The sequence below is a fragment of the Myripristis murdjan genome, chromosome 3, assembly GCF_902150065.1.
Source record: "Myripristis murdjan chromosome 3, fMyrMur1.1, whole genome shotgun sequence".
Classification (NCBI taxonomy): domain Eukaryota; kingdom Metazoa; phylum Chordata; class Actinopteri; order Holocentriformes; family Holocentridae; genus Myripristis; species Myripristis murdjan.
The window spans coordinates 19,700,420-19,727,694 of NC_043982.1; the positions used below are offsets into that span (position 1 = coordinate 19,700,420).

The 27,275-nt window shown below is 41.1% G+C and overlaps 1 protein-coding gene across 1 annotated transcript in view; it reads right to left on the reverse strand.

Annotated features, from left to right (window-relative positions):
* The window catches only part of LOC115356462 (transcription initiation factor TFIID subunit 4), a 111,752-nt gene that overhangs the window by 55,157 nt on the left and 29,320 nt on the right, over positions 1-27,275 (reverse strand). The window contains exons 8-12 of the mRNA XM_030047635.1: positions 22,475-22,550; positions 20,778-20,892; positions 12,922-13,091; positions 3,665-3,795; positions 863-988 (exon numbers count right to left, since the gene is read on the reverse strand). Coding sequence (XP_029903495.1) covers positions 863-988; positions 3,665-3,795; positions 12,922-13,091; positions 20,778-20,892; positions 22,475-22,550 — 618 coding nt within the window. The remainder of the gene's footprint in view (positions 1-862; positions 989-3,664; positions 3,796-12,921; positions 13,092-20,777; positions 20,893-22,474; positions 22,551-27,275) is intronic.

Genomic DNA, 27,275 nt, shown 5'->3' on the forward strand with positions numbered 1-27,275 from the left:
TGTCTTTGCTCAGAAATGATGGTCACTGTTCATGTTACCTACCCAGTTGTTCTTCTATTTGTTCTAAACTAACTCCTGTAGCTGCTGACACAAATGTAGGCACCACCACTTCCTGTGCACAGAGGATTACTGCCCAAGAAAGATTTGCTAGAAAACATGTGTTTAGACCACCAAATGTAAACGCTTTAATGAACCAGGTGTCCGCTGAATCACTACTGGGTTAAATCAGTTAGTCATAGAGGTTAGCAAAGTGGACAGGAAGATTATTGCTTAAAAAATTCAACCTGAAATGAGCGATGCCCTGCTGGCATCTCTGAGACACCTGAAATCTGTAATTTTTTTCTCATCCGCTCTGTTCTACCTGAGCTGACAGGGAGAGGGCTTTCAGGATGAGAATGGGGAGGGGTGGAGTGGGGGGGCAGTATGGGGTTGCATGGTGATCCCCCCCAAAACCCCTTGCTGTGTCCAGGGAGGGAGAGGCAGGACAGAGGAGCCCTGGGGCCAGGAGCCTGAGAGGACACAGGGAGGTTACTCCATCCACTGGTGTCACACTCTAATTCATCTGTCAGGGCCTGCACAAGAGCAGCACACACACGTGCACATTCAGCACACACACACAGTCACATACACACATTTACACACACACACACACACACACACACACACACACACACACTCTAGAGCATTCACACACACCAAATCATGTATGTACACACAAGTAAACATAAAACTAACCACACACTTAGATACATATTCGCACACATACACACATGAAACACATGTACATTCTGTTAGGACATACCAAGATGCACACACATACACACACACACATACAGATGGCAAGATGTTGATAGTAACTTACTTTAGCGGCTTTCAACAGGATCTCTCGCTCTTGCTCGTCCTTCCTCTGCTTCTCAATTCTCTCCAGCTGCTCAAAGAAGCGAAGCTGCGAGCGAACGTCTGCAGACTGCTCATAGCACTCATCATCCTGACAGACAGAGGGAGAGAGAAAATCACTACAACGCCAAGAGTTGAACAGAGGTCAGAGTCCCATATACCTGCTGGTTGTGAAGCTCTGGCTACAAATACCAGAGCTTCAGGAAAACTCTCCGTCTATCTGCGCCTACCAAATCATTTCAAAACAGAAAGAAAATTACTGGACTTGGTGGAGAGAAACTACCAAATCTCAAAGAGAGCACAATGGCAGAAAAAGTGGCCAACATGACTAGTACAAAATGAAGAAACACAGAGGAAGGCCAGGCTGTGCTTGTTTTATCATCCAATACTATAGAAACAAAATCTCACTTCTTACTACACTGCGAGAGAAACCAAGACATCTACAGTGAAAAAATGATTAAAATGTCCCAAGTTCAACAATTACCCTAGTTTTGAAAAACTTATTTAAGTGGCCCCAAGAGTCAGAGTGCAATTTTAGTGGCACTATGAAGCAACTGCTGTCACGCACTTAGGAGGATGGGCAACAAAAGTAAATGAAGAACACCACTGGAAATAGATATTCAGCTCTTCTAAGATTGTGGTCTCAAAGTGAATGTAATTTCTTATGCCACCCTCTGCTTTGGTAATGTATGGAAACACTGTCAGCCACTGAAGTGAGAGGTAACACAGTGTGATACAAAGAAGGAGAGAAAAGGCCAGAAAGGTATAGCAAGTGAGAAAGACACAAAGGAGAAAATAGAGAGAGAAAGTGAATGGCAAAGAAATACAGAGCAAGACAAAACACTGGCGTGGACGTGTGAAGGTGAGTGGAAAACTAGTTAGTGCTAGCTCCACGCCTGTCAGTGGCGAGCGTCTTGGTGAAAAATATGACAAGTGTTTTTCTAACGCAATCAAGAATAGAGGCAACACCTCTAATCATTTCTAACAGCCCCACTTGTTGAGAAGATAATTAAGTATCTTAATAACCAATATTAATTTTGTGATTGCTGTGAATAGCATAATGATGTACTTCATTATGATTTCTAAATCTATGTTCGTGTTTAACTTGGGAGCTTGTATTTCTTCCTAACTCCTCCAGGCTGTCATGATAAAACTAACACTGATGCATTAAATGTCAGGGATGGAAGCCACCTTATTTCATAATATGTTGGGTGAGTTAAGCATAGTGTCATTTTTGCACAGTAGCATGGTTGTGGTGAGAGGTTATTTTTATGTTTTAGTTATTCAAAGATGATTTTTTTTTTTTTTTTTTTTAAACTGAACAGCTTGCTTTACATCACATTAGTCAAAGCCAGTTACATCAGCTGGAACAATTACTGTTTGATTGTTTGATGTGTTTAAATCAGTCAGTGTACATAATTAGCATAGAGTTGTTATGCTCCCATACATTTTCAATTAAACTGGTTAATTTTATAGGTTGAGTGCCAGTAAAATAAAGTGTGTTCTTTGTTATGTTACTGTATGTCTCAGTAAAGACCTAATAAAAAATCCTACAGTCTGTGAGCCACTTTAGCAAATTTAAAGAAATGTAGATGTAAAACTGTACTAAATAAAAATGATTAAATATACAAAAAATAAATGTACCACTCTCCACATCTTTGACAACGCAACACATCACACTCTAACTTTTTTAATTTACACACAATGCTTCTCTCTGCAAATGGTGTGTTGTCTCCAATTGGGGCAATGGCAAGGTAAGTTTAAAGGGAAAAACAATAACTTTGTGGGCCATAAAAAAGTTGATAGGATCATGTTCTTTTTCACGTGTGTGTGTGTGTGTGTGTGTGTGTGTGTGTGTGTGTGTGTCTATATCTGCAGCTCTGTTCCCCTTCTCGCACTTCATCTCAATATCACTGCCATCCAAGGGTGTGTTGGTGTCAGTGTCAGCGTGTGTGTGCAGCATGTGCGTGTGTCAGGTCGGTGTGTGCACACGCTTCCGTGTGTGCAGATGTGAGAAGCTGAGCGGCACAGAGCATAAAGACACATCAGAGGAGGCACATCGCCAGCGCCCCCCCCTCCCGCCGCCTCTCTCATCCACCCTCCCTCAGCTTTGTTGCAGCGCTGAGCCTGCACTCCTGCCGTAGCTCCTGCCGCTGCTGCCGGAGCCCTGTCGCTCTTTCGGGCCGCTTTGTCTTTTTCGTCTTTCTCTTTTTTTTTCTGCTGATGTCAACAGAGTGGCTTCACAGAGCTTCACGCCTCTCACATGCCTCATTTACAGAACCACAAAAAAAGAACAAGAGAGAAGGAAAAGAAGGAGCACAAAACAAGATGGGGACAGCTGTGGTGCCGCTCCTCCTCCCTCCTCCTCCTCCTCTTCATCCTCCCTTCTCCGTGTCAGGAAAAACACGTTATCAAAGTTCCCCCCCAGTTCTCTCAACAACGCTGGGGTTTTTGGTTGGGATGGATTTGTGCTTTAATGTAAACCAATTAAATGTGGTTACATAGTTACATTCAAGGGCTAAGAGAGTTAAAGTCACCAATAACGACAAAGGCACGCTGATGTACGCAGACAGGTGAGGATTTTTTTTTACCTCCAAAGTTTTGACTGACTGACTAAAAAGTCTGAGCTATTTATCAACGTAAGGGTACAAAAAGGATTCTCGTACAAACTCTTACATGTTTGTGTTAACAGCATGATTGTGTTTTTGTGTGCATGCACGTTGTGTGTGTGCGCATGCATGTGTGTGTGCGTGTGTGTTAGCCTTACCTTACAGGAGTCAAGTCGGTGCTGTGCGATGGTAGAAACCTTTTCCACTACAGTGCGTAGCCGTGATTGTGTGGCGTGAGAGATGAACGTCACAGCCTCCATGGGGACCTCTGTGACTCCAAACTTCTTAGCTGTAAGGAGTACACACACATACACACACACACACACCTTTAGAATAAAACTGAATTCAAACAGGATTATTTTTCCAAAAGACGCCCAAGTTTTAAGTACTGACATGAGATGTCTAAATTTTATTGTGCGCTTTCGGACAGGATTATAATCTCTGTAATTTCTTCCCAACATTACAGATATGGGAGTGGCTACCTGAAACTCTCAACCCATCTCAGCAGCTTATGGGACTGAGCTCTCTTCACTCATTTTTTTTTTCTTTTTCATGTCTGACTATAGACTCACAGTAGGTGGTGTAAGTGGTAGGTGTCATTAGGCTTCCTATGCCAATTAAATCAGCCAGAAACTTTTTAAATATCTCCATAATGGCAGAGCATCAGAGCAGTATAGTGCGGCGTGTACAAATTCAGTTTTTAGGACAGATATGGATACATGGCATTCGAAAGTAATCAAAACACCCATCTGTTAAATTTCATACAAAGTTCTCCACTGAGACAGAACAGGGGTTGTCTGTAAAAAAAAAAAAAAACAGGCATGAGCCCTCTTTGAATGGTGTTAAGTGCTGCGAGGAGAGTTGGAGCTGTGTAATAATTATTGGAGCATCTCCGCTATTTAAGTCCCATCCAAATTCACCATCTCAGCAACTTTTTTCCGAAATTCCAACGTCTTCAGCCTAATGTGAAATGCTCTGTAAAAATAACCCCAAGTAATAATCATCCTGTGCAAATTCAAATCCTTGTAAAATATTGGACCACTTCCTGTCAGAAATAACTTTTCCCCATTTTATTCTTTGTTTGGTGTCTTTTGCTGTAAGTTCTATTCAAGTCCAAGTTCACAGCGTAATTATTATCCAACTGTACGCAGAAGACAGATGAATAAAGGCCATCAAAAGATGTTCAAAAGTTAATCAGACAGAGGGGTGATGCTTCCAGCAGATTTAGGTGAGATCGTTTTCTGTAGTAGACAGTAGACTAATTATCTGCATAGCTGGCTACAGAAGGACCATGGCTAAACAGCCTATATACATATCAGTATGAATTGTTGTAATTGTTTTATTAATCAGGGGGTAAACTTTTAAATTTTGAGCAGCAGACTAGTGGAATCTAGGTAAACCACACATAACATTCTGGGTGTGATGACAATGCATAGATGGAGTGAATCCACCCATCTGTTTTTACTGAGACAGCATCTGTGATACTGAACAGGGCTTAAGATGAAACTTGAAGTATTTCTAAAAATCAACACAAAAATCACTGTCACATTAATTGGGATATTATGCTTGAGAAGACTGGTTGCTTATGCCTTGCTCTAGTGATGTTATTAGTGATAGTGCTTATCAGAATTAAGACTATATTTTCCCTAAAACCTTGCTGGATCCTGCTCTGAAGAGGATGTTGCTTCTTGCCCCTCTGTTTCCCTTGCTGACATCACTCTGAGCATGTTGGTTTTGTCTGTCTCTCTCCTGGAGAGGATAAACATATTGGAAGTGATTTTCCCAACAGCCTTTCACTCCTCTCACCATCTGCCATTGAAACTCTTTAGCTTTACCTCTGTTTGCGCTGTAATTATAGCAACCTCTTTCTTTTTTGGTGTCGTAAAGCAACATTCCCTTGTGCAGTAAAGCGATGCAACAGCTTTCCTGATAAATCTGACCTTGTGGCACCATTATAAAATGCACTGTACAGGCTGATAGAGCCTGCCATTCCTTTCAATAATGATCCTGTTTGTTTACCATAATTATACATAATTTCCAAAGTAGGGATGTGAACTTGTAGAAGAATCTCTAAACATTTACTGGGGGACAATTTTGGGCCTGTACGCGAAAGAAAAAGCACAGATGGCACCAAAACACGATAACTGTCATCCTTTTTTATTCCCTCATTCATGGCAGTGAATGTAGATGTCAGTTTCTTATGAATGTAATATTTTTAGATGCGAAGCACCTCTACTGTATGAACTGCAGGTGAAACTCACTCACACGTTCACTCATGGGATCACGGTTAGCTATAGATGCGCTCCATCTGGTGGAACAAACCGTTTAAAGGGAGTGTGGGCGGCAGCTGGATTAGCCACTGGCTATTACGTAAATTGTGTAACTGCAGATGTTAAAACAAACACTAAACTAACCATTATTGGCTTAGTTGTGATGTGTGCCGTCGGGGCAGGTCAACAAAACTGGCATGTGCCAATCGGGTTTTGGAGCGCACCTCATTATTTGGGAGGCAAGCTTAATCCAACACGCATCTAAAATACAGCAAAAACAGCGCTATTACATTATCCATAAGCCCAGGTATTCAATTACCTTATCAGTTATCTGTTCTGTTACTTATTTGTGCCTCTGGTCATTTCAGTGACAATATTTAAATGGCAAAATGCATTATGGTGGAAGTTCCACCTGAACTTCAAGCGTCACGATCTGCCTTCAAATGTCCAGATCTCAGCCGACCCCAGCACCACAAGTTGGTGGTCCCAGGAGACGCTTTGACTTGCCATAATAAAAATGCTGAATTTTATTTCACTTTTCAGAACATTGGTGAAAATAAAGAGTGGTTCTTCGAATCTATGTCACTGTGTATCCTTGTTTGTGCATTTATTTAAAAAAAAAAAAGTTTCACTTTTCAGTTTTCTTAAAGTTGACTAAAAGTTGATGCTACCAATTTCATGACACCTCAAGCCCAGTTAATCTGGTATTTATTAACTGATGTCTAAATACTACACACAGCAAATATAAAGCCTCCATGAAATGAAGTCACATGGCTTCTACTTTCAGTAAAACAGAATATCTTAATGGTGACCTCATCACGCTGCAATAGTGAGTGAAATTAAAAATATCAACAAATAAAACCCTCACAATCTCACTCTGGTCTTATACCAAACATATTGCGTACTGAGTACCCGTTTAAATTGTGAAATGTACTGTGAAAGGTACTCACAGTATATATAATGTATGTGTGTATAAAAGGAACGAAGTTTTTTATTATGTTTTGTTTTTTTAGAATTTTAAAGATTATCTTATCTTTTCTCTTTCGTATTTATCTTGTCTTAGAATATATTTTAGACATTCAGCCCTTTTCTACATGAACACCGAGTACAGATGGCTAGATCAGCAAGAGTACAAGAAAGCAATAGTGAGGAGGTCAAAGGTCAGTGATCACAGTGACCTAAAAATATTCTTGTCACTATGGAAACAGGTAGAGAATAAGTGGACTGACAAGAAAACAAGAACTAGGCAAGCAGAGAGATACTTTACTGAGGAACACACACACATGCAAACAGAAAGACACGCACACACACACACACTAAACTCCTCTCCTACACACACAGGATCTTCCCTACCCCATAACGCATTTACACACAAATACACACACAGGCGCACACACATATTCACTCAGAAAAACACTCTGGATTAGTAAGTGCAATTAATTCCCAGAAATAGTACGCATCACACAGAAAAGTTAATTTGCTTCACAGTCTTAGTGCAAATTCCAGTGTGGCTTTACTGGCTAAGCTCCTTCATGTGCGTAAACGACATTGACCATCTCCATTCGAAGGAGAAGGATAATTTAGTTTCCTTGGAGCGAAACTCATCTGAAGTTGTAACAGAAGAAAAGAGGACAGACTTTGGTAGGGTTACTTTCTGTTTTCGACTTCCTTTTAAATTATGCCATTAACATAATTTTCTCTCTGGCACCCTTTTAAGTAAACCACACCAATTATTTAAATCAGCTGTACAATACATATACTCCTCGACCAGCTCATGCCTTGAAATGGATGGAGGAAGCCCTAGTAGCCTGATAATTAGAGCGAAAATACATGTGGTGATGTCAAAAGGTAAGAGAAAAACACTAACAGGCTTCTGCTTCTTGAAAAACAGGATCATTGAGGAACATTAATATTTCAGATAAAGTTTAATGGATTGAATGAAAGAGAACCACGTCTCTATGAGAGAGAACACATTCTTCAGCTTGTATCAATACAGATCATTACTGTACACCTGCAAAAAGAACTGTTTACATCATTTTAACTGGTTTATAATTCATTTTTGGTAGAGCACGGAGAGACGGGAAAGATGTTTAAGAAGGTGTTACATATTGTCATGTCATCAGTTTTTTGTTAGTATTCAAGCCACAGTGTTCTAGGCAATTTGGACTATCACTTTGTGCATGCTTTCTAAGTCACTAGCGCATTTTCCCTCTATCTCCTAAGCTCCAACAGCTCGTTCCTGTTTTCAACCAATCATAATCTGACATGCTCGCCATTAGCCAATTGTTTGTAAGCTGTCAAACTTTAAAAGTATTCTCTCTCTGCTGTCATTCACCTGTCATTCTGTGTCATTCAAGTCCACCCCTTCGCTACCTCAACCATGAATTGCCTGGTCTCTGATTAGAAGTTTCCCTTACACAAAGACATCCCAACATCAAGTTCTCTATTCCTCATCATCACCACCAGTGTCTAAGCGCTGGTGGAATTTCCTTCATATATTGTGAAGGATTTAATTCACAGCTGTGTGTCATCAGCATAACAGCGATAATACCATATGTATGGATGGTATCACCAAGCTGCATCTTGTTTATGGAAAAGCAATGGACCAAAGAGTGAGCCCCGTGGAACACCAAACTTCAGTGGGGAAACTTAAGATATAATATTGTTATAGATTACACACTGTGTTTTATCTGATAAACAAGCCATCATAATGCTGAACCAGGGATAGCAGTATATGACTCCAGCCAGTTATAAGTATGTTGTGATAAACTGTGTCAAACACTGCACTCCAATCGAGCAACAACAGCATGGATGTCAGATCAGAGTGAGCAGTAATTAGAGGGTCCCGCACTACGCTGGTGAATGCGTGGATGAGATTAGTCTTAAATTTTATTTGAGCTGGACATAAAATGTAGTAAAATGTTTAACATTTAATTTACAGAACCTTTATTCTGTTAATACTTTGAACATGTTATTAATTTTCCCTCAAATGAAGTCACTTTTTTTTAATCATAATTGTCTTCATTCAGATTTTGCTCAAAATTATAATATTAAACAGTGAGCCCAGTGCCATGGATAGAAGTGAAATGTTGCCTGAATGGATTGTTACATTCCTACTAACAGGGATCTTGCAGTGGTTTTTAAAAAAACATTTTAAATGCCGTCTTTTACCTTCTTATATCTTCTCTAGCTTTGAGGTGTAATTAATTAAAGTGAGTGAAGTGAATCCTATTCTAATTACCCTAATGCACTGTCTGCCAGGAATACACAAAGAGATTATCTCACAGTCTTTCTAGACCTCCAATACCTTGTGATGCAAAACTTTGACAGAGCCTTGATTATTGGTGATTTTCATATTCATATGATGGCCAAATGTTTTTTCAATGAATTTATGTACTAGGTTGGATTTTTTCATCTTGCTTATCTTGTTAATGGTCCTACTCATACACAAAACCATACTGTATCTTATTTTTTCACTCTCTGCAACTTGGAATGTATGATCTTTGGCTGTCTGTCATAAGGCAGTTGTATGTGATGTTTCTATACCCTTGTTGCTTCTAAAATTTTATATTCTTTGCGCTTTCTAAAACTTCCACTGGCAGCAAGTTCTTCCAACACCTGCACTATTTAGGCTCATTCTCCTGAACTCAACACAGAGGAGCTTATTTCTTTATTCAGTGACACCTGCTCCCCAATTCTTGACTCTCTTGCCCTTCTCAAATTTTAAAAATCTAAGCTTCAAGCTCCCCTGGTTAAATGACAACAACAGAGCCCTGAGGGAGTGCAGAAAAGCAGCACGTAAGTGGAACGGTGACAAGCTCCAACTTTTCTTTGAAATTTAGATCGGCCATCTAGTCAACTATACCAGAAAGCAGTGAAAACTGTGAGAATTCATTTCTAGAAATTCACACAATCCTAAAGTCCTACAGTATTCAGTTCCATAAATTCTGTAAACTCTGTCAATATACCCTTAACACACATATGCACAGACACATACACCTTTTTTTATTAAACCATGTAAAAACACCTGGAGATTCTGAATCTTATTCTCAAGTGTGATCTGACTAACAAGCAGAAAGGGCAAATCACAGCACAGAACAACTCAACATGGTACCACAAAAATAAATAAAAATAATGAAAAAACAGCATCCAGAAAAAACATCCAAGAAGGGTCCAAGCAGTGAATCAGTTAAAACAAGAACAGGTGCTAATGGCATCATGTTCCATAGAGCTTATTATCAGTTTGAATTCACCTTGAGATATTAGGTCCTCCAATTTTAAGACCAATTGCAAGTCACTCCAAGCAGCCTCCACGCCCTCTAATAGTCAGATAATCACTTAGTGCAGCTTCAAGTTCCTCAAAAGTCAATCTCTGCCAACCGCTGACTGCTGACTAAAACCACATACTGGGAAAATCCATTTACAGTTGAGTGCCTCCCCTACCTTAAGTTATAAATGACCTCTTCCTCATGGTCAATTCTAGTCATTGTGTTATCATAGTCCTCTTGGACACAGTGCTGCCTCTGACATAGTCGATCACATTATTAGAAGTGACATTCGAAACACGGGTTGGTCCATCCTAGGTCCTATCCTATGCTGCTTAGCTTTCCATCACTATGCAGATGACACACAGCTTTACCACCCTCTGTTTTTTGAATAGTATAATTCCCACATATATCCAAGTCTGCTCAGAGTCGGCCTTTCAATATGATGAATTGATTCAAACTGACGGAGAGTACCTACATTTTTCTGGAAATAGTTGATTGACAAGCTTTGGTAACAAATTTTGATGTACTAAGTTATACCGTTAGCTTGACCAGTGGAAACAAAGACAGATTTCATTGCTGATCTTTAACAATGGGTAGGCATTCAGTCAAGGTTCACTCTGGGCTTCCACTAGTCTTTGTCACTGTTTTTTCCTCCTTTGTCAAAGGCTTGTTTTTGATTTTTATTGAACAAGGTGAAGTTGTTGGAAATTGTGATTTTTCAGTGTTTCCATTATGTATCATTGGAGTATCTCCAAGAAACGAGAGAAAGGAAAGACATCTCAATGCTGCAGTCTGGAAGCATGCACGTTTAACTCATTGGTATGCCAACATTTTTAGCAATAGATTTAAATAGATTAAGATTTAAAGTTAGGCATAAAAACACAATGCGCAACACACATTTCTTGCTTTTCCTAACTAGTACTCATTGTATTAGTTTGAATAATTTTGATCCGATTTTTCAGATTTTACATTTTTATTAACTTGGACTGATGACATCAGGCAACACAATGCAGTATTTACTGACTATTTTAGCATACCTCTGTAACGCATGATGTCAAGTAGGTGATGCTGGAGCCTACAAAAAAGAAAATCCACAGACCCTACTTTGCAACTTGTAGGCTAGTGTGAATGGTTTTTCCCAGTTAGCAGCAGTATTTATGGTAAATCTGAAATAACTTGAATGTAGCACTAACAAGAGACAGAGATGCACAGAAACAGGCTAAGACCGAAACCTAAAGAAGAAGAGTGAGGAAGGGAATCAGTCTTTTCTCCTGAATTCAACCCATGAAAAAGACAGAGAATGAGGAACAGAAAAAAGACAAAAGACAAAAGAAAATGAGAAAAAAGACTATCTCCTTTGATACAATACAAAAAGTGGGCATTAAGAGGAGAAGGAAAAAAGCACAGAAAGGTAGACAGAAAGAGATGATCAGGCCCTGTTATTCTATTCAATATTTGGGCAAAAAAATCCCTGAAAGGCAGAGGAAAGTATGGGAACTTGCCTAATCTAGCCCTGGCAGATTCCTATTTGTGGGGACTGACAGAGGACAGGAGGGTTCAAGGGGCAGCTTCAATGGAGAATCAGGGAGCAGAGAAAAGGGTCGAACTAGGTGTTTGTACAGTGAGGAGGAGCAGCCGAGTGTTTCTGATTGAGTGGAGCTGGCAGGCCAGGGGAGTCTCCCTCGGACTGCTGTCAGCTGGGAGTGCGGTAAGGCCAATCACTGACACAACAAAGTCGAACAAGTGCCACTTCCCCAGCAGGGGGCGCTCTGGCCTTCCTACCCTGCACCATGCTGTGCACCCCCTGAAGGAAAGATTTACATTTTTAAACATGCCTTGTGCCCCAAGGTGAAGGGATAACAACCATGCCGAGGTACCACGTAACGAAACATGACCTCCAGGCCTCCCTGCTACACAGAAGATACTTTAATTGAGATAAAATGAGACGAGGGCGCGAGACTCCCCGTCACGTGGAATTACGCTGTGCGTTTTTTGATCTGACGCGCATGGGAGAGATGTTGAGGACAGTTTTATTTCGAGTAGTAACACTCATTATCCTTTTCACAGGTTTGCTAAACCGAGCAGCAAGAGCCTAAAGTGTATCACAAGCTATAAAATTTACCATTTTACTGTTAGTGGTATAAAAGGGCAATGATGATGACACGATCTCTCTCTAATGTGATCCACCAAACAAAGACCTCCCCAATTGTATTGATTAACACACATTTTGCTGTGTGCTATCAGTGTGTCAGGATCCACTAAAAAGAGATAAAGAATCAAAATCTTGCTGCCAAGTCTCATTCCTCTAAACCCTGTTCCTTTAGTCCAGAGGACAATCTGACAGCCAGCCTTCAAAAGACAAGCCCATGAAGTATTTATGCATGTGCCTGGGGTCCAGTGAGTTCAGACAGCCACTGAAGAATTCATTAAAGGAGGTGAAAGAATTGTTAAGTGTATCAAATTTAAACAGAGGCCAGACAAGAAAAGGCTTGGCCCGAACCACTGGAGGAGAGAAAATCAAAACTGTCTTTAGTGATGACACCATAAGTGCAGAAACAATATGTTCCAAACATAAAAGACAACAGATAGTGATTTCATCAGTGATACAGCCTGGCCTGGATTTTCAAAAAGCACAAGATTTTCTTTTTGGTTGGGGAAGAGGGGCGGTAGAAGGGAGATAACATTAAAAAGCTTCCCTGTTGTTGTCACACCCTCAACATGGTGGCATGTCCCCTGAAACCACTAGTAACCGCTCTCCTTCACTGACAGGCCTGTGTTCTCTCACTGCAATAGCAATGTGTTACAGATGCTTGACCATCTAAATAAAGACCTTTGACAGTGCTGCTATATATGAGCAGTGGGGTAATCTTTTTTCACCTGTTTCCAGAATGCGTCTGTGTAGTAGGCCTGGGTGGAGAAAGGCCTCGTCTTTACAGGAGCGGATCTGCGTTCCCACCAGCTCTGAGTTAGTGGCCAGGATTCGGGCGCTCTCCTCATTCAGGTTCACCCCGGCCATGGAGGCAACGTCATTGATGTCGTCATCGTCCCTAAAATGTGAGCGATGGCAGATTAACAAAATCTTTTGGGATACACTGTTTGAAAAAGGTGAAGTTAAAAATAACAACAGTTTGACTTGTAGATAAAAATGAGCATTGTACATTTTTGTCAGACAATTGTTTGTTTTACTCAAAAGTTCGCAAACATTAAAAATGTACATAAATCTTTCACAGACAAAAAGTAAATCATGTTATGTTGTTATATACTGTCAATCCTTGCAACAAAAGCCCACAAAACAATTTAGAGAGAGAAAATTATCTTCAGTCCAACATATCACTATGCAAAGAAAGCCAGTAGACTAGAGGGTCACTGGAACACAGGGGGCGCCACTCTGCAATGATGCATTGGGCCTTTCAGATTTCAGCCCAGAGGGTCTTTGTTTGGTACAGCAGCAGAGTCACCTAGACAGTAGCACAATGGCCTAATTAATTAACTTGTTAAATACAAGATCCCTAATTAGATCCTTTTTTATCAAAGAGCTAGGCTAGATGCAGATTGTTTGCTACAGCCATGACAGCAAAATGTGCATTCGCCGCACCATAAAGTCAGCTAATTTAATTCATATCACATGACTCATTTTGTTCGTCTCATTATCAGATTTTGAAGTTGTAATACATCCTGAATCATGTTAAACAGAAATTCTTTATGTGCCGCAGATAGAGAATTCAATTGTCCATGGACGACTAGCCTTATAACCCAACTCCCACGTCAGCATCAGTATTCATGGCCCCGCATTATCACTCTGAAAGCGGTCCTATTTTATTTATGAATATTTGCATGAATGGAATTATGCATTAGTGTTGTTGTGAAGGGGGGCTACAGTTTTGTTCATAATGATAAAAGTCCTATTCCAGGATCTATTTGTGTTGACACACAGTGAGGCAGGGAGATGAAGTGCATTTGGGCAGAGGCTAGCTTGGTAAGGGTGCTCCTGAGGATTGGCAATGGTTCTGTGATGAATCTGGCTATATACTAATGTCAACAAACTCTATTTACAGACCACTGTGCTGCACTCAGCATTATATATTTTCCTGATGCCTTGGTCACTGCTCACAAGCCTAACAATCACTTCATACCATTTTATTATTTTTTTTATGAGTAGAGATGTTGAGGAAAGTCAGCGCATAGAAATTCAGTTTAACCCTTTTACTTTTGACAAAGGAATACAGTTTACATGCCATTTTAGATTGATACAACTCTTTGTCTGAAAGTTATCAACAAGACAAATTCCTGTACATGCATTGCACATGGTGACTGAAGTGATACTGATTCTGGCCTGAATTAGCCGAGTGGTGATGTGTTATGCACACAGGACTGGCCCAGGGCAAGCAGCGGAGCTTCTGAATGGCACTGACAGAGGGAACAAAGAAACACAGAGCACACCCAGGGTGGCCTTGCCGCTCACTGGCTCACCTCCACAGTCATTTACATTCACAACACCGATGTTGGTTGCGACAAAGCTTTCGCGTGTATTTACGTTTCTGTCTGTGTGTGTGTTTGTGTGCGCACAGTGTTGGCCCCAAGTTCTCCCAGGCGCCTGTGTGTGGGCACACACCGTGAACCAACTCCACCCCGCTGAGGCCTTCTTGCTCCTTGGTAAGACCACAGTGAGCCGATATGAAACTTGACACTGCGGTGGGAGGTTGACAAAGACGATTAGAGCAGCTCCCTGAACCACATACACCTCTACCTCTTCTCCTCTCCTCCTCCCTTTTCCCTCCTGATCTCCTTCAGCACTGAGTCTAATTATGCCTTCACAGACAGAATCTTCCCAACAAACAACCATAGATTCATGGGATTACACCCTCCGCTTCACCTGAGGCTATGCACCTTTCATCATCACGTCCGCACAGATACCTTGACCTGTCCTAAATATAAACACACCTTAGGCCTTGTTGACTCCAGAGCAAAAGAAACACTGCTGCTTTCACAACTTAGAACTACATCGCTTCGGGGAGTAAAAGCGATTGATTACTCAGAACAATAATAATTCCTAGCCAATCAGCTGGCTGGCCAGGTCATCTGCCTGACACTTGTGAAGGGAATTTCTGTTAATTATAATCTGTGTGCCCATATAATCATGTTTGCTAATATAGTTCTATTGGCTTACTCTTAACGTGTTACCACGTATGACCTGTACCATATTTAACTTTATTATTTATAAGGCTGGTGTTCACTGTCAAGCTTACAAAAGGCCGAGACAGAAGACCTGTGGTAAAACTACTGACTACAGTGTGTACACAGAATGCATGAAGATGTGTTACACAGCCTTGGCCTTTGGGAACACTAGCAGAACAGGAGATACCAGATAATAAGACACAGCAAATAGCCTTGGCCTGTGGGAACATTAACAGAACAAGGGATACCAGATAAGGATATGACACAGAAAGAGAGTATAAAGAGAGCCTTCTGTTAACTGTTGGATGCGCATGCTTACAGGGTTGACTCCGTGTATGTGCGTATGTGTGTGACATGCTCTGAGCATTTACGTGTGACAATACTGTAAGACATTTTATTCTTGTCCCTCATTGTTGTCAAAGTGGAATTGGAAAAAAATTGCCATGACACATTTTATTGGCTACAAGCTACAAGAAAAGGCACAGCATTGTCTATAACCGCAAAAAATAATAAATAAATATACACATTCATATTTTTTGTGAGGCCAGTGGTGTGGCACATGACTTAGTGTTGCAGTTGCAGTAGAGCTGCAATAATCAATTAGCTGCAAAATATTAAATTAATCACCATCTATTTTCATAATCAATTAATTGTTTTTAAGTCATTTTTAAGAAGAAAATTTCCAGATTCTCTGATTCCAGTCTCTCAAATGTGAATATTTTCTGGCTTCTTTATGACAGTAAACTAAATCTCTTTGTGTTGTAGACTGGTTGGGACAAAAAATTTGAGGGTGTCATCTTGGGAAATTGTGATCAACAGTTTTCACCATTTTCTGATATTTTATGGACCAAACAATACTCGATGAAAAAAGAAAATAATTGTCAGATTAATCACTAATGACAATAATAGTTAGCTAGAGCTGTAGAGCACTGTAGTGTAGTAACCCCTATTTCAGTCAGCCATTTATTGCAAAAAAATAACAGATGATTTTGGTGGTGAACGAGGCCTTTCTCTGAGTCCGTGGCTGATGTGAGTCTTTCAACAAGAAGCAAATCTCCACATGGACTACACTGGTGATGCAACCATTAAATGATATTCTGCACATAACAGCTGCTTTTTTCAGATGTAACTTATGAAGACAGCGTACAACCCTAACAGCACGTGTCGTATGTTGTTTGAAAAAGACATGGGAGGGATAGCTAGCCAGACAGCTAAGACACTTAATCTTAGTGCCAAATGATGATCAATTTTACCATGTATTTTAATAAGTTTGTTAAAATATATTCACTGGTTTAAAATGTGGTAAGCTTTAAAAAAATAGTTAAGATAGTGGATGGTTTGTTATTGGTCCTACCCTAAGAGTTAGCTGATTTACTAATATTGAAATGTCCACTTTTTAATCACAATACGGGAACAGCTGAGTTGTTAAAAAAAAGTTTATGGTCAAAGAATACCTACAGTAAGATCTTTGTCCTAACCCACAGAACAGGTGTAAGCCAACCAATCAGCCTGAAGCTTTCTATAAACAACAGGTTTAACAAGCAGTATGTACAAAGCCACAGTATAATAATCTCCCATTTTACTGTATGCTACAACTCCTGCTGCAATTTGGCTTAGTCCGCAAAAAAGGGTTGTCTTTGTCCAACCGTCAGAGTTTACAAGTCTTAATAGTCTGCTAGCTGTACTTTTTCTAAACAGGGAGATTCTACAATGGCTACCATCGTATAAGAACATAAAACATCAGCTAGTCTCCAAGAACCCAGGTAATGTTATGAGTAATAATCACGTTTCTCTTTCTTGGATGGTGGGATTTCTTGGGCTGTTTGGGATTGCCGGGGCTCAAATCAAATGAAAATGCCAAAGACAGGTCTGACATTAAAAGGAGGGAATGAGATATGAAATGCAAAATATTCCAGACTGTACCTCTGCACTAATAAAGCCAAGATGTAATTAGCCTTCACGCTGGTGGAAGAAAAGCCTCTCAATGATTGGTTTGGGTTGGCTCGGGGACATGGCGCCTGGGGTCACATGAATACATATGCATGTCGTTTCCATATCAAGCTTACGTTACAGCAAGGGCACGCCATGGGTGGTGAGCGGATTGGCCTGCCATTTAGAGGCTGTGTGAGTGTGTGTGTGCGTGAACAGATAGATGGATGGATGGGAGCAGGGGGTGCATCCAGGCAAAGATGAGACTCAGATCCCCCATAACCCCCTCTGCACCCTCCCAATGGATAAACATCCCCGTGCCGAGGCAGGGGGGCCACGGCTGATCACTGTGAATAACATCGGGCCATGCAGTCACATCGGGACCATACTGAGAGACATGGACCGCTGGAGAACTACCAGGGGTTCACTGGGCAGCTGACAGCATTCAAGAACCAACTGGATGACAGAAGTGGTGGCAGTGCTGGCTGAGTGGAAGAGGAAGGGGATTAAACTCAGTGACAAGCCAAATGCTGCTAAATGGATAAGCTGTTCATGGCACTGACCACACTCACATCTTTAATTACTCAAAAGGATTACTGAAACCTGCCTAGGTATTGCATATGATGCTCTGATGAAGGCTTAGACTTAACTGTCTTAGCCAACAAAAAAAATACATAGTAGAACTGATGTCAAGTCTTTTTCTATTTGATTTATATTTTTCGGAGTGTCACCATGCTCTTCATCATTTATTTTTTTGAGTCAGTCTGTCATTGTGGCAGAGCACCCAGCAAGAAGGTTAAATGAGGTGTATCTGCCATACATTCTTCTCAGTGAAATCTTATCTTGTGGTTGGTAAGTTTCCTAGTCTTTAGACCAACCAATTCTGTTGCATTTTTCAGTCTAATCTAGTCAAATTTATTTATAAAGCTCTTTTAGAAAAACAGGCACATGGCATAGCACTTTAGTGAGCAACAAAGGATGTAACCACAAATACGAAGAAGAGAGAGTGAAAAGCTGCTGGTACGTGAAGGAAAAGGGCTGGTGATTTTTTTTTTCTCAGTCCACTGACAAACACAAACTTTTAGTCCCAACTTTGCATGCCACTCTGTGTGCCTTTGTGTTATGCGCTGTGTGCATGGATACAAGTACATTTGTGTGACATGGGACAGGGTAGCATTGGAGGGGTTGAGGCTGAGCTTGTAGGTTGGCAGCGGGCTGAGGGCCTCGGCTGGCACGCCTGTGATTACAGCGGATGTCGGGTGTTTACAGAGAGATGGGGGTTGGTGTGTGGGGGGGGGGCACCGAGACAGCTGCTTTCACTCTGCACTGTAAACTGTACACACACACAAAAATTCATACACACACAGAAACACATTGGAACACAGACACACTGGAAACCCCACAAGCCCCGCAGTGTATTTATGTGTGTGTGTGTGTGTGTGTGTGTGTGTGTGTGTGTGGTACAGCTGGCCCGTTGGGACTGGTGGCTCAGAGTGACAGCCATACAGAGATCACTGTCTGACTACAGCTGAACACAATGGACACCATGCAGACTGGATGAGTGAGAGGCCGGTAGATGCTGACTGCAGAAAAATTATAAAAAGCTCCACCCTGTGATTGTCATCTACAGATTTATATCATGCACAAAATGTACTAAATAGATGAATCTTGTTCTGGCCTCACACGGTGACATTTTGTGATGTGCTTTGTTTGTTGTTGTTGCTATGTGAATGCATGCCCTATGTAACATTTGGTTAAACTTGATTTATGAGCAAATTGGACTGGAATTGGCAATTTTATGAGAAACAGCATGACAACCGAGGAGAGAATGCAGTGAGTGCTCAAGATCAATCTTTTCAGATCTTGTAGAGTAAATATAGTTCCTTTTTTCCGCATTGTGACTGACAGGAACCACAGCGGTCAGCTCTGTTCGCAGGTCAAATGGTTGTGTTCATGTTGCATGTTGCAGGTCATGGTATGAGGAGACAATGATAGCCTATAGGTTGCCTTGCAACACTGGGCTCTGCTCCAACATGTTTATATCCTCAGGTAAGAAAAAAAAAGACGACAGCAAGCACTAAACACTGTATGAGACTGCTGAAGTGAGGTTTCAGACATCAGTGACCAACTATAAACAAGCTGACATCTTCACAAGTTAAGACAGTGTAAATGAATTAAAATGCACACTGTTTATAATGATCATAAATTCATTTGCATGGCACTTTCCATGTTGAATTAGGAGTATAAAAATGACACAAAACAAATTAAAGATGAAAATAATCTCAGCAAAAGTCAATCATTCATTTACCATTAAAATCAATCTCAAAATGATCATTCCTAACTGATGAAAAAAGAAGTATACACCGTTGGCAAATAAGAGAATGATAACATATTCAAAGTAAGAACATTTGTTCTCCAATCTCATATTTTTGAAATCATATCACGTTCATCAGGTTTCAAGGGTCAAAGCATTGTTTAACTCACTCAACACATACAGTGTCGTGCAAATGTAGACCACGCAGTCAGCCACCGCAACCGGCAAAAGGAAAGTACAAAACAAAATGGCAGCGACGTGGTTCTTCTGTGACAGCGATGCTATGCATTATTAGGACTTATGTTGAAGCCAGTGCATTTTCCATGTGGTGGGCCACTGTGATCACTGCAGGGGAAAAAGGTCGTCAGTAACAAGCGAGCCTGACAGCTTAATTACCAACGTTGCTAAAGATTTATTGGTTTATCAATCAGAGCCTCGGGCACTGCCTTTCCCCTCAGGACACAGGGGCCATTACCATGAACCCGCTGCCCCATGTGACCCAGACTTTTTTTATCCCCTGGCCGGTCACACCAGGGCCATCCTAAAGCCCTGCTCCTGTCTATAATCACATTCACACACATAACACACACGCACTAAAGGATATACAGGTATGCACACAGGCAAGGATGTAGGGAAAGACATACAAACTAATAGACACGCAAAGACATGAAGCCATATACACACACAAACATACACATATGCTACCATGCATTCACACACCTGCACTCACAGACAAACACAAGCAGAGACGCACATACTATAGACACATACATACAGAAAATATGGAAAGGAAAGGCTGACATGTAGTTGATGGACCTTTTCCGTTTGGAGACAAAAGCCTGGCTGAAGCAGAGACAGAGCCTGGGAGAGAGGAGCTGTGGGCAAAATACCGTATGTTTGACTTTACGAAAGGTATTTTCACAACCGCATGCAGTGTTTCCGACCATCTGGACACAATTACCTTATTTCCAAATTAAGATTTAGCTCGTCTGCAACCCTGTCGATGGGCTGTGACAGTGACACAAGGACCATGATGAGGGGAGTGAGGGTGATCCATTGGTTGGCCGTGTGTGCTGCTATGTGGTGGGTACTGAGAGAAAGGAACACTGTTCACCAGTCAGCCAGCCAGCCAGCCAGCCAGGCAGGCAACCGGCCAGGCAACCAGGCAAACAACTGGGATGAACACTCATGGCCTTAGCTGAGAGTGTAGCCTGTAGTCATGCTGAGGCATCTTAGTGAAATGCTGCCCCCATGTGACTGCTATGAGGAACAACAGGCACCCCACAGCCGGGTCTCCTGGCGAGGGGAGTTGTACCTGAAAGAGCCGCCTCCGGGGTCGTTGAGCTTGTTTTTCTGATTCCCAGAGATCTGAACAGCCAGGCCCACGGGACTTTTGCCTGCTTGGATGGCAGCTCCCTTCCCTACCATGCCTGTGAAGCAAAGGAGAGAAAAAAAAAAAACAAAATGAAAGAAAAAAATACTAAACAAAGAAGTAAAGGAGTAATATTATCAAAGTGTCCCCTTGTATCTGCGTCAAATCTCCTCCTGTCTGACGACTACCTTCAACCATCTCTGTCACCCTCGCAGGGGTGGATAGAAGGGGGAGGAGGGGTGGGGGTGGGGTGGGGGTGATGTACTGTCGCTCTCCCCAGGTTGGTGCGGAGAGCGTCGCTCTGTCAATATCACTGCGCTTCACCGGCTCTCCTTACACTCCTAAACCGCATCCTGCTCCGAGACACGTTTTCCAGAGAGGCACAAGGACTGCCAGAGTGAATTTAAACTTGATTTTAACAGGCATGTTCCTAGCCGAGAGGCACAGAAAAGTATTTTTAGAACTATCCCCGCATTCCAATTTATGGGCATAAAACAACCTACAGATCTTTCACTGCAGGCGATGTTGGGGAAGGGGGCAGATCAAATTTGTATGCACCTCCAATCACACACACACACAAGCACACACAAGCACACACATACACACACGTACAAGAAAACACATACACACGAAAACAGGTACACACGCATACAGACATACACACACCACCTGAGAGCACACAGCTCTCTTATGGGAGCAGTATGCCCGGCTGCTGCTGGGGCGATATTTGTGGGCTTCTGTGGGAAGAGTGTTTGTGAATCAGTGTGAGTAAGCAGCAGTGTAAATGTTTGACAACGCTTTATAACTATACAGGGGGAAAAAAAAGCACCTGTTCTCTCCATAACTCCTGCCTATTTACACATCCTAAAGCCTGTTGAGTGAACATTAAAGATGTAGTGATGGATATCTTCTATTTAACGCATCTCATTGGATCTTTATTTAATCAGAAGATGCAGCTGACTTGATAAATCAGGACTTCATCAAGAGAGGCCTGGCTGAGAAGGCGGCATCACTGACTAACGTAAACACTGCAGGCCAACAATAGAGGACAAGTGTGTCTCAGAGAACTTTACCCAAGATGGACAACTGAGCCTAGAGCCTTACAGAGCTTTACTGAAGTTGTTATTTCATCAACTGTGCTTAACCCCTTGAACTCTAATTTTCCCTTAAACAACACCCTTGTGTATTTTTCTAACTTAAAAGTTAGAAAAATACATTTTTTCCCATATTGTGTGACAATGTCACATTCATATTCTTTATCTGGGTACAACACTTCACTTAAGCTCACACTGATACTGAGTGAACTATTCTCACCCGAGATGTCATTGATTTATGGTTGCACATTGCATCAAATAGAAAATATCTTAATGTTTTGTGCATCATTTTATACAAATTTCCCTGTAACTGTCATATTTGGTATCTATGGAAACCTCGGGATCTCCACTATAATTTTAAATACTGGCTGGTAAAGGCGGTATGCTGTTTGTCTTCCTGAGATATCTGAAATATCTTTTTCAAAAAGAGACCAATGTCAACGGCAAACACAGCAGACACATGCAACATGCAGTGGGTATAATTCGGAAGACTATATCAAAAATGGCCTAAGAATAAGAACATATTCCTAGCAGCCAGCATCTTACCCTGAGCTCTGACAGACTGCGTGATCACGACGGGCATCCGGACTTGGCCGCCAGCAGCACCCGCTCTTTTGATACCCTGAGGAGGCAGAGAGAGGGAGATTGATGAACTTTATTAATGGAATTACAAAGAATGAAAGAAAGTGGAATTGAGAGGGAAGACTAAAAAGTGCGAAACCACATACTCGCTAAACCGCTGTTGCACTTCTGCACCGTCCCCAAGAGAAATTGTTTGGGGAAAAAATTCAACTTCTGCTCTCTTTTCGGCTGATGGAAGTTACAAGGAATGGTCTGGAGACGATCTGGCTGAGAGCAAACTGAATTTTGTTTAAAAGCGCACTCATTTTGTTCTACTGTAACAACTGTCTGCCATATTAAATCAGGAAAGATGCAGCATCAACATATTGAGGAGGACCTCGATGGACCTTACAGTGCTAAAACAGTACAGATGTGGGGTAAATGCGTGAAAAGGGGAACTTGTAAGGAACTGTACATAATCTGTTTGGGCTTGTATTTCCAGATAAGACAAAGGGAATAAAAAGTGATTGGAGTGAAGAAGAAGAAGAAGAAGAAGAAGAAGAAGAAGAAGAAGAAGAAGATGATGATGATGATAATGATGAAGAAGAAGAAGAAGAAGAAGAAGAAGAAGAAGAAGAAGAGGAAGAAGAAGGGGTTGGAGGGGAGCAGGAGGAGGTGGAGGGAGGGGGATGCTGGGCTATTAGAGACACTTCCTTCCTTGGTAGCAGCTACAGGCCCAGCCTCGGGCTCAGCCATCCATTCCCACCAGTTTGCTTCTCGCTGCATATTTTTTAGCCTTGTTTTCCATTCCCTGACACATGCTATATTACTGTTCAAGCTACTGAAAAAAAAGGCAGAGGCCATTTCTCCCAGAGATCCACTGCAGGGGCCTCCGAGAGTAGAAGAAAAAAAAAAAAACAACAACAACATTTGGCACACAGATAGCTAGCACCTCTGGCCAGCCAGCGACACAGTTTGGGGGGGAAAGGTAGAAAGTCTGAAAAACGAGGGTGAAAAAACACACTGAAGACATCACACATTTTACATTTCTTTTTTTTTTCTTTCTTTTTTTTATTTTAGATATAAAGATCACGCAGCCTGAGGAAGATCTTACAGACTGAATTGTTGCTTCAAAAGAGAGAAGATTATTTATTTAATTTAATTTGATCACTTAATTATTTATTGGGAGCTTAACAGTGTGCAGACCTCACTCCTTTGTAACCTGCATTGAAAAATGTTTTAGCTTGCATCTCAATCATTTGCCTGGATGTGTGCATACTTGTAAAGTATAAAGACATAATCTTAAAATCTCATCAATCAAAGTACTGTGCATTGCATGTTAAAATATCAATATATCACTGTCAAATTAATCATGATACTTGATGTACTTGCCAAAAACGAATGAACACCAGTGCTAGTGTCTCTCAAGATTAAGACCGCTGCTTCTTTTCTCCAAGGTTTTCAATTTGTTTTTAAAGGAAAAACATTGGTGGGAGGTGTTTTTCAAGTCTTCCACTTTTGTGCCATACAACAATTTCCCTTTGTGCTGTAAAGCGATGCAGCTTTTCCCCCCAGAAAAACAGCCTGCAGGAACATGGTGTAAAATGTAGCGTAGACGCCAGTAGTGCCTGTTGGTCTCTGAACTGATTTTGTTTGCAAAAGTCTAATGTTTCAAAAGTAATGTGACCATGACTTGCTAATGTTACAATGCTACATGTTGCACCAGTCTACTCTCATTGTTTCAACAGCACAATCCTGGTGCACAACACAGCCTAATTTTTTTATCACTCATGTAGCAGCAATTATTACTATACCTTACTATTCATTGCTATTATTTTAAAACAGTTTTTGTACCCTACTTGCCCTCTAGTGGACTAGTAGGCACACTGCCTAAAGCCATCACAGAATAGGCCAACTTTGCAGGAGTCAGGACTTTAACTCAATCCTTAATGGACTGCATAAAAAAAAAAAAAAAAAAAAATCCAGAGAAAATAAGGAAATGGGAAACAATGACAGGCCACAGTGCATGAGCTTAGTTTACATTGCAGCCTATGTTTTGTTTTTTGTTTTTTTACCGAGTACATTTGAAAATGTTCAGTTCATGTTCAGTATGCTGACAGTGAACTACCAACCAGGCCATATTACTTCATAGCTGAAAATTATCTCTACAATAAACAAACATATCATATATGATATGAGTAATGTCTACAGGTGTACAGCCTTATTACTCGTGGAGTTGTATGTACATTATGAGCGAATAATCATATTTTCCCATATTTTCCTGGACCTTATTGTATTTCCTTAACTTTTCAAAACCTTGGCATTTCAAAATTAATCTTCTATTCTATTTTCAAGGATGTTTTACCATACATTTGCACAAAGAAGCACAAAGTACAAGTTTTTCTTAATTCCATCCTATTGGTATTTTCAGGCAGTGGATACACCAGGGGCGAGTGTTTACGAATGTTTTGACTGTGATATCTTATGTTGGTGTTGGCACTTGCTGTGTGCATGTGTATGCATGTGTGTGTATGCGTGTGTGTGTGTGTGTGTGTGTGTGAGAGAGAGAGAGAAAGAGAGAGAGGGAGAGAGAGAGAGAGAGAGAGAGAGAGAGAGAGAGAGGGAGGGAGAGAGAGAGAGAGAGAGAGAGAGGGAGAGAGAGAAAGAGAGAGACCAGAGGCGTGTTCTGGACGTAGACTGCGGCCGCCACATTGCTTTAGAATTGACCCAGGGCTGCCCTAGTTACCTCGCTTCACCCTGCTACAGAGAGGGAGAGAGAGAACGATATGAGGGGGTAGATACAATGAGAGAGACAGAAGAAAAGAGAAGGAGAAACTGAGGGAGAAAAATTGGGGGAGTCAAAGAAAGAGAGACAGAGAGAGAGGTGAAGGAGTGAGAGAGGCTACGAGGCTAGAGAGAGACAGAGATAAAGTCTGCGCAAGGAACAAAGACAGAAAGGCAGAGGAGAGAAAAAGGGTGAGAAAAAGGGAAAGAAAGAAAAAGGGTGAGAGAGAGAAACCCCTCTAGCTCTCTCGCCCTTCTGCCTGGGCCAAGCCAATTCAGCCTGACCTCGCTTGCATGCACAGGCTAGGGGTGGGAACTCACGATGCAATACTATCACGATATTTTGCCCATAATGATAATGATGCTATCACTATACAGGAAATCCTACAATATATTGTAAGATACTCGGCTATGATACATCACCATATGTGTAACTGAAGGAGAAAAATACCCCAGAAAAGGCAATAAGTATGAACAGTGCCATTTGTGTAAATTAAGTTAAAAACTCAAATATCAATATTTGGCACACATGCATTGATAATGTCTCACAAGAGAAAGCATCACAATATCCTGCAATATCAATTTATTGTTCCACTTCCAGCACAGGCACACACACCCCAATATCCTGGATACAGTATGTAACCATGGCAATGCAGTTTTGGACCACTGACAAGCCCTACATCAATATCGTGATATGAGACTAGATATTGGGCGAGATGCAGGAAGCGATATACAAACAAATTTATTCTTATTTTTGTTTGATCCACCAGTGTTTTCTTATGTTTGCTTTTCTCTTAGGTAGGAGAAATTTAATGAGTGGTTGAGAGCACTTACCACTGTCATTGTTCGTCCAAAAATCGGTTGTCCAACACATAGAGACTAAGAGAGACATCTGAGAGTTTGCTGGGGGAAAAAACCCTATAGTCTATGACAGGTATTAAAAACGAGTTATATGCATAAGTGAATGAACTGCTTTTCTGTCGGGGCATCAGAAACTGTCCCGTCCTCCTGCAGTTGTCACCATGGAGCACTTGGCTTGGCCAATGTATTTTTTGGTCTGCATTTTAATACTGAACCATTTTCAATTTATTCCAGTGATTGTACGTCCCTCTGCTGAGATGATATTCACAGCATCACAGATTCTTCTCCATTGATGGCTTTTTGACTTCCCTGTAATGCCAGCACTAACACTCTGGAAAATTACATTTTATTTTTTTTTTTTTTTTAACAGAACCTCAGTTTATTTAAGTTCAGATATTTCTTGTCCCAAGAAGGGAAATATGATTTAGCTCCACACAATCACAATTAACTCTGTTTTCAGCTGATTTCTTTTGGATATCATAATATAGTGATAAGGTGTAAGTGTCTTTTCCTTGTTTTAAAAGCTACCTCACACTACAGGGATGTACTTTTCTGAACGTATTAGACTATCTGTTCTAGCTGTTCTTTTATTTGCCTCTACCTACTTGGTTATCATATCCACATTACTAATGACTATCAAAAATCTCTTATGTAAATATCTTACCAATACTCATCCCTACAATATGGTCACAAGATCAGTATTAGTCAAAGGTATTGTGATATTTGATTTTGTTAATATCACCCAGCCCTATACCTGCATAAAAGAATGCTGCTTAGTGAATGAAACGCAGACCTGTGCCACACAGCGTCTGTCTTTCAGTCAGAACATTGTGGGTCTCAGCCACTGCCTGGGTTTCTATTTATTTTCCCCCTCATTTTAATGTTCAGTAATCCAATGTATTAGTGCTTGGGTCAAAAACTTAATAAGAGCTGGTTTGTTCACTGGTGTGTGGCTTGGTGCAATACTTCAATGTGGATCATTTTGTAGTGTTAGGATGATGAAATTTGCTTGACAGTGTGATGGACACATGGCTACTCAATGTTCGAGATTCAGGAGATTAAGCTTACTGCCACGTTGCACTCAGTGTAAATGGCTGGATTTGAAGCTCTACATCCAAGTGTGATTCACAGAAAACTTTTT